Source organism: Echiichthys vipera (genome assembly GCF_963691815.1).
Source record: "Echiichthys vipera genome assembly, chromosome: 21".
Lineage (NCBI taxonomy): Eukaryota > Metazoa > Chordata > Actinopteri > Perciformes > Trachinidae > Echiichthys > Echiichthys vipera.
The window spans coordinates 9,896,015-9,905,026 of NC_139846.1; the positions used below are offsets into that span (position 1 = coordinate 9,896,015).

Below are 9,012 nucleotides of genomic sequence, written 5' to 3' on the forward strand. Positions count from 1 at the left end.
GTGTGACCAGGAAATGGTCCCCCCTCCGCCATCATGAATGATCTTCTTGTCCCTTAAATGGAAACACAGTTGTAGCCTACGCAGAAATATTTTATCAAGTGGCATGACATATGCCGCACCACCGCGCGTGTGTGAGATAATTAGCTAACCAAAGTTTTCTCATTTGACAGCTTCGGCTCCTCCGCCCTCACATGGGAGTAGGGTTGCCAACCGTCCCTTGAAAAACAGAATGGTCCCGTTTTCAGAAACAAAAGTGCGCGCCCTGTATTGAGCTGAAAAGGGACGCACTCTGTCCCGTATTACGGTGAGAATCAAAAATAGTATGTGTCAATAGAATGAATGAATAAATGGCACCTTATAAGAAAATTTGAGGTAAACTTATCCTCAGCATCTCCTGCTCTGTGACCAATGAGCTGACAGCCCACTCACACGGGGCTGTCAGCAGTATGACGATCCAGAATCCCGCTCATCTCATTGGTCGAGGTATTGTTGCTTGTGAAGAAGATACCGGAAGACAACAAAGCAGTATGGACAGCAGTGACGCTGAGAGTACTTTACAGGTCTCGGACGGTACATCTTCTAGCAGCAATGCAACTACTCCTCCGAGAAAAAAACAGAAAAGAATGCAAAAATACCAAGAGGAATGGTTAGAAGGAAAAACATGGGTGGAAAAAGTGCGCAATACCATCTATGAAGTGCACTGCGCTGTGACTTTTCCCATAGCCCATGGTGGATTGACTGACCTAAAGTGACAGGCTTCCAGTGGTGGGCAGTGGGCACACAAGAAACAGACAAACAGCTGGTGGCTGCAGCAAGAGCTCAGAAGAAGTACAGACGGAAAAAAAGTTTTACTCAGACTTTATGTTTGCACTTTTCTTGTTGCATTAATTGCGCACTATGTTCTGCTTTGTGTTCTTATATTAATTTGTACAGTTTTAAGTTAAGCAGAACATATATTTATTTTATTCTGTTCATTTTTGTTATTTTGTATAAAAAAAAGCTGATAATCATTTATTTTCTATGTGTTTATATCACTCAAATATGCATCCAATTCAATTCAGGTTTGAGTCGAAAAATGAAAAAAATCGCTTCACATATAGTGAGGGAGTGAGGGAGTGAGGGAGTGAGGGAAGCAAGGACACACGTTAACGTAATGAAAAGCACCCAGAATGATTAAGCGGATGTTGAACTTACACAACAAAAGTAAAGTTCAGCTGGGAATAATTAGGCTACTTAGCTTCCACTTTCTGAGCGGATGCTAGTTAGCCTAGCTTGCTAGCGACCACTTTGCTAGTGGAATACAAACGTAGCGTCGTGATGTGTCCTCCCAAATGTTGAATGTTCTAAAAGGGACAGCTTAAATTGCTAACCAGTGCTACTATGTGCTTGTGTCAACACTTTTACACTATAGCGGGCTACTGCTGTTGCTAGGGCATCATGGGTCCTGACTGTTGCCATGGGAAACGGCCGCCCATAAACTGTTGAAGCCTCTCGCTAACAAAGAATTCAAACTTCTGTTCCCCGTTAAGCAAGCTGTGTGGTGGCGTTGCATTCAAGAGCACACGTGTCACATTCCTCAGCAACATACTCCTGGATACTCTCACGTGGTAAAATGAAAACACTGTGCAGGAGAGACCTTGGCAGCCAAACACAGGCCGTCACGCCAATAAAAACCCACTGACAGCTCAGAGACAGAGCATGCAAATGAGGCAGCATATTCCCAAAGAGGAAAGTGATGTCATGTGATAATAATGTAAAATGAGACGCAGCCAGACAGAAAAGTCTTACTGGCGAGTGGCTACAGTTCTGATCTGACTTCAGGAATATGAACGACTTTAATCTATTCCAGCTCTGAAAAACACAGATTACATAAGAGCAGACCTCCATGTATTCCTGGGCCTCTAAAGTAGTCTGAAAGTATGTGTGCAGCCGTTGTGGTGTGGCAGTGTAAGTTTTACTGGAAAACATACAGATCTCTAAGATAGACTCTAACATTTACCTCAAAAACACTCTTGACTGATGTAGTCATAGCAATGCAGAAAATGAAAGGTATATTAATACAGGAAGTAGGAGAAAAATGTGTTTTATGAACATTAAAGCATGTAATCATGTTAAAGTAGAAACTCAAAATACAATTATAAACCTGAAAACAAGCATAATATGGGACCTTTAAGTAAAAGTACTAATACCACACTGTAAAATGCTCTGTTACAAGTAAAAGTCCTGCATTGAAAATGTTACAAATTGAGACCTCAGAGATTTGATGTTTTTCACAATATCCCTCATCTCTCTGCAGCTCCCCATACAACCAACAGAGCAGGGATGAAACAATCAATACAAAAATGAATCGAGGCAAAATCTTTGCCTTGTTTAATTCCTATCTTGTGCGTTATGCGGTCTGTTCAGCGCAGGGATCATTGTTCCACACGGACCGTTATTGCGGATGCACACCACTACATCTGGAAAAGACAGAGAATAAGTTTGGGATCATTTCACACTTAAAAAAGAAGCCAAAAAGGTGCAAATGTGTCCACTTTGAACTAGAACTGTTCTACCACAACAGCACGACATCGATGATTCAGCGTCTGAGCAGAAAGCGGCCCGTTGTTAACGCCACTTCACCGAGCGCCGCTGTTCCAGTTTAAGGAGGGCGGCTGCCGTAGTGACGAACCAACAGGAAGAGGAATGTTAGCTGTCCTTGTGAATGCCTGTATGTTTAGTGTTTCATGAATGTTAAACATGACGTGACCTCCCTGATCAGTCTTTATAGTTTTGTTTGAGGAAAGGTGTCAGTGGCGTTTTGTACGTTTCTTGTTGTTATGGTAAACAGGAAGAGAGCGAGTCACTCTTATTGATAATATCTATCGTTAATTCATTTTCTAAATAAATCTATTTATCTTTGAAACCTGTTTAAGTAAACGCGTGCTTCACGTAGAATTTCATGCACCACTTTGAATTGATATAATAGTAAACTTATTCGTATTACCTTCAACACGCACATCTCGTCTCTCTCTCTCCCCCTCACGCACACACACCCACCTGTTAGATTACCACACCAAATAGGCCTCCCCCAGAAATATATATTTTTTTATCCGATAACTCGATTAATAATATCGATGGAATAATTGGTAGAATACAAAAAGATTCAATAGCTGCAGCCCTACAATAGAGACAGCTAAATGGAGTCGACACGTGCTGTTCTTCCGTTACACTTTCTGCAACGACAGCCTGGAGATGGACCTACAGTTGGTGACTGTCCTGTAACGGCAGCAACTAGTTTGCTAGTTTGATGGGAGTCAGACTCAGGGCAGGCTGGGATCAGCCCCCTGGTGTTGTTTAAAACTCTTAGAGGAAACACTGTCGTGAAATCTATTGTTCTTTTAGCTGCTAATGTTAGCTTGCTTGCTAATGTGGCCCAGTTGTTAGCAGGGCTCTCAAGTGTCACGCATCGAGCGTGACGGGCACTCTTTTCGGTCAGCCACTTACCAGCCAATCAAAAATAAAGACAGGGGCTACATAATAGCCAATCAGAACATAGCACTATTGCATCTGGGTAAGATTTAACGCTACAACCAATGAAAAAAGAAGCATAGTAAATGATCCTATCAGCTAACGGAGCAAGTAACGCCAAATCCATGCAGCATAGCCAGTTACAGCTAGCTGGCGAACATTAGGTTGCTTGTTAATGTTCACCGTAAACCTAAGCTGGCTTGTTTCGTGGCGCTGGCTGATGGAGTGATTGGCAGCAGCAACAGCAAGCTTTGACAACATGAAAGAAAAGACTCAAGAAAAGCAAAAGTACCTCAAACTTGTACCTGAGTGAATGCATTAGAGACACACATCGAGCTCTACGTCAGATACTGTAGAATTGCTTTTCTACCTGATGCTGAGCCAGTTCTGACTCATCCGATTCAATATGAACCTTAATAGGAGCAGCTGACAGTAGATCAACTATGCAAGCAGTTGAAATACTGTGGATCATTTTGCAAAAGAAGAAAGTCTCTCCGGATGCTCTTGCGACCCAGCGAGCATGCTTTCTGTGGGAGTTTTGCAGGTGGAGAGACATGTAGGGTCAGGGTAAAATCTGGTGTAAACTTCAGTGTAACAGTGAAATGCAGCCACAGAAACATGGTTTAAAACAGCGGTTATTTGATACCGAGACACTTTCACTTTTCACCCAGCCCGGGTTTGACGTAGAATGCCTCTCTGTAGGTGTCTTTTCACGATCCCATTCTCCGCAGAGGGATTCAGTGTTTTCCTGGACAAAAAGTGCAGCAGGGGTGGATGCATGTTGTCATGGAGGCTTGAACCCCGGTCAGCCAGTTACAGCACACTTTCCCTGCTCACGATACACCCTCCTGCCCACCCAGAAAGTCAACACAATGAACTCACACTACTCCCATCTTTTGTGCTTCTCCTATGTCTCAGTGTGGCTGTACCTCATGCCTTTCGCCATAGCTGCATAATTCACAGGCCAGGAGAATAAAAAACTATTTATACATCTATTTATACTTCTTTTCTTACACACAAACAAGCTCCACATAAAAGAAAAGCTTATGAGTGCAGAGCCGTGAGCATATCTGATGCTATCACAGATGCCCTTTTTATCATCTTTGTTATAATAACTACACTATCACACTGACAGCAGATGTAAAAACAACGCTTGGAGCAGCTCCACACTTTGTGCTCCAGGGTGAACACAGGCTTGGAAAGTATGTTCAGCATTATAAAACACACAGCAACAGACAAACAGAACATGCATATCAACATCTCCAGCAATATCATCAGGAGTTTGGTCAGACAATAGAAGCCAGACGCAAACAACAGTGAGAACAACAGTTTCAGACAGGCTTTATAGTCACACCACATTAAACCTCTGCACAGTCGCTCATATCCACGCCTCGACTGTTATTCCTTTCCATGAAGTTTGCATGAGACACAAAGAGATGAAGAGCGTTTTGACTTCAGAACAGGCTGTTAATCAGCGTGATCGAAGGATTAGTTATTAAAAAGTATTAATGCAACCGACGGAAGACACACGCAGAGCTCTTACCGCGTCAGCCTGAGCTCTCCTTGGTGTTTTTTCGCCTTTATATTCCCCTTTTCTCTCTCTGTCTGATGATCAGTCGCGCGTCTCACACACACAAATCTCGACCTCACTTCCATGTGCTCGCGACCAGGACCACGCGCTCAGGGGAACGCTCGGGATACGGCGCGTGACGTCACGGCGAGACTGGAAAGACGCTCGAAAAAATGGCGAAATATCAACAATAACACAGGTATGTTTTCATTATGTACGACATAATGTATACTGCAGAGACTTTACTGTGTGTGGGGCTCCGCTGAAGGCTTATTCAGAGTTTTATAGGCTGGTATTGATACATTTATTTTCATATTCCCACAAAGATATATAGATATTTGTCTATCTTCATTTATGATAGAAATCAATGATAGTTCCATGCCTCGTTTGTTTTTCCACACAAATATTTGACCTAATTTCGGATCTGAGGTAAGAAATTAAGAGATTTGATCACAATCAGCTTTACTGTATGTTTACATATACAAGGAATTTGAAATAGCTTTCAATGTATTTCCATGTCATGTGCATTCACTGGTGCTTTTTGAGATTTGTGGGTGCATATTATAAACAAAACAGGTCTAATTCAGAGTTGAATTATTTTATCCAAACATGTCTTATGACACTGTGGTGCCTTTTATTCATTTTAGCAGCATAGGGGGGATGTCTTCAGTAACAAGCAGTCAAGTCATAGTGTGCCATTGTGCTGGTTTAAATGAGTCTATGCATAAATAAGACACCACGGTCTGAGCTTACCTTGTCTTCTTTAAGACCAGCCTCTACAATTGCATCTTCAAGTGCAAATATGTCATTGTAACCCTGAAATGTAGAATCAAATAGTACCCGGAGTAGACAGAGGGAGAGGGGTGACTGTCTGAGCGTCATTAGGCTACACCTCCGTCCTCCTCACTTTATTCAAATCATGCAATCATTTATGAGTCTTGTCTCCTGCTGAAGCCACTCTGCTGCAACATGCACCAGCACATACAGTATTAATGGGTGTACTGTGATGAAAAGTGTGATGTGTGTTTGCACTGCAAGAACAAGGACACAAATTTGAGAAGAAACATTTTTTTATATTTCAAAAAGAATCTAGGAACATAATGGAAAAAAACCAAACACTGGGTCTGAACATCCAGACAATTGAGATCCAAAAATACATTTTCTTAGGAAATATTAATTATATACAAAACATAAAAATGTATATTTTAGTTTGGGCCCTCAACAGGGTATCCCCATTTTTTTGTAATATTTTATTAATAAAAATAAACTTTTAAATATTTAATCCCCCCCATAACTTCAATTGAGGCAGTTTTAACATTGAAATCAAACAAGATTCCAAACAACTTAAGCCATTTTGCATTTGCATGCAACAACAACTGTACACCCTAAGTCTTGAACTTGCATAAAAAACAAAAGGCCAAAAAGTCTATGATGATTCGAACTTTAAGCACGAGAGCTCTGCAGCTGTGCGAGTCTCTGCTTTAAAAGTTCACTTTTCCTCCTCAGCTGTTCTTTGAGTGAGAGGAGTCTCTGTTCGTCCGTCTGCATGCTGTAAATACACTCTGTAGCCTTCTTCAGAATCACCACTTTGGCCGCCTTCTCGTTGTTGGCCACTTCAGGGATCTCGTCCCGCAAGGCGAAGAAGCTCAACTTGAGCTCGTTCCTCCTCTGGCGCTCCAGAACATTGTGAGTCCTTCTCTTGTCATAGTCCTCCGTGTCAGACGTCCGTGGGCTCAAACACTTGCGGTTGCTGCTGATCTGTTTGAGGACCCTGCTGTGGCCGCCTCCGCCCCCTCCGCCGCCGCCACTGCTGCTGCTGCTGCTGCTCTCCAGCTTCAGCCTCTTGACAGCCGGCTGCTCGTGCCTCATGGATGGGTGGGCGGCGTAATTATGCTGGTGGGTGGAGACGTGGCACCTCTTCAGCACGAGCGGGCTGGGATGCCTGATCTCTGCTGGGCTGGGGTCGCACCGCTTCACCGCCTGCCTCTTCTCCACTGTGACCACATCGATCTCCTCCTCATCTTCCTCCTGGTCCTCCTCATCCTCCCCCTCCTCTTCGTCATCCTCATCATCATCATCTCCGTCCTCATCTTCTGCAACACAAAAATCAAAAACAATCACACTCTGGTTCAGCATCAAGGACGCGATTCATTCACACTGCACTGCTGCTGATAGTAGGGGGTGGGGGCTCTCCTTCCACATCAGTTGACTGCTTAACATTGCAGCCAACCCCTCCAGCTAATCTCACAGCAGTCTACAACATGGCATGGGTGGAACAAGGAGCATGTCTCTGCCTCCTGTCTGGAAGTCTGATTGCAAATCACATGAATTAAGACAAAGCTTTGCACCCGTTTAGTCAAAACTAGTGGACATAATGTCTGCACACTCAGCAGAGGGATATTCCTGACTGCACAGAAAAGCGGGAGTGCATGATGAGTGCACGTTCACAGCTTACCTGAGTCACTACAACTGCTGCTGCTGCTCCCGCTGTTCGGTGGCGTGTCCAGTCCCAAATCCTTATTAGGCGGCGTCCCTGCGCTCTGCTTGGGCGTCTCTGCTATCGGGTACGGGAAAACCACAGACGGATCAATGCACTCCGACGCGGCCGTGTTCAGGTCTTGCAGGTAGCTGCTGTTCAGCCTCCACGGAGCTGCGCCGGCGGGCTCCGTGCAGTCACCCGCCGCGGACTCCTTCCTCGCAGCGTGCAGGGAGGCGAGCCGCTCGGAGACCACCTTCTCCAGCTTGGCCGCGGCGGAGAAGCCGCTCCACATGCAGTCCTGGATGATGATGGACTTGAGGAAGGTCTGGGAGTAGTCTGCGTCGCAGATGATGCTCTGGTTGACCACGTCGTCGCCCAAGAACTCGGTCACCATCTCCAGCTGATCCGCCGTGGAGGGGAAGAGACTTGACAGGGACGGCCGGCGGCTCGGGGAGAGGGGAGGGGTCGGCAGCAGTTCAAATTTCTTCCAGATGTCCTCGCTCGGTGCCGGAGGCTGAAGCTGCTGAGAGTAGAAATCCTCCTCCTCGTTGTCATAGTAGAAATAGGGTTGAAGGGAGTCATAGTCGTAGTCGTAGTTTTTACTCGCCAAACTTGAATTCAGCGGCATTTTGCCTCTTGTCCTTTTCCTCTTTGTGAAGCTGGTTGAGAGGAAAACAAACACGGGGGATTAGATGTTGATTCGAGAAAAAGTCTACAGGGTCACCGCAGCTGCTTGGCACCGATCCCGTTCAACATTTAGTGTAAGCAACATCACATGGTCACTCCAAAACATCAACCCTCTTTGGCACGCCTTGCATACACATACACTACATGCAATCGTGCCGCAGCAGCAGGTGCTCAACTGGGAAAGTGATAGTAAATTAAGTGCAAGGGGGAAAACCCCACCTTCACTTAACTGCTACTGACGGTAAACTTGTTTTTTTTGGACTAAACTGGCGTGGGGAGGTGACGTGCAAGCTTCCAGACACCCACTCTGCTCCCTTACCTTTTAGATTTCAAACTGTCGGCGGAAGAAGACGAGGCGAAATCGACCCAAAAGGCGCAAAAAAGGGCAGGAAAGTTATTCCAATACGAAAGTAACATTAAATCCTTCCACGGAGGTGTTGCAGGCGGTCTCAGTGAGGCTGTGTGAAGCATGCATGGGACGTGTTGGGCTGCACCAGCGACCCGGTGAGGACGACGCACAGTCTGTCATCAGCAGCGTGAGAATCACAGCTGAGAGCTCCGCCGGCTGCAATAAAAACGGCCGCGGCACTCCCCCCGCCCCTCCGCTGTATCCTTCCGCTGGTTTTCCCGCGAAACACTCGCCGGCCTCAAAAATCTCACATACCTCAAATTAATTTCCCGCTTTTATCACCGGACATAATACACAAACGGCAATAATGTTGATATAACCTCGAAAACCCGTGCTTTCACCGGTACTTTTGGTCAC

The 9,012-nt window shown here is 45.1% G+C and overlaps 1 protein-coding gene across 1 annotated transcript; it reads right to left on the reverse strand.

Annotated features, from left to right (window-relative positions):
- Nucleotides 1-6,175: 6,175 nt before the first annotated feature.
- myca (MYC proto-oncogene, bHLH transcription factor a) lies at nt 6,176-8,768 on the reverse strand. The gene is made up of 3 exons (XM_083936382.1): nt 8,566-8,768; nt 7,536-8,218; nt 6,176-7,173 (listed from the first exon to the last, which is right to left on the reverse strand). Exons 1-3 carry the CDS (start codon nt 8,715-8,717, stop codon nt 6,524-6,526), a joined length of 1,485 nt encoding a protein of 494 aa, XP_083792508.1. The 5' UTR covers nt 8,718-8,768; the 3' UTR covers nt 6,176-6,523.
- Between the last annotated feature and the right edge of the window lie 244 nt (nt 8,769-9,012).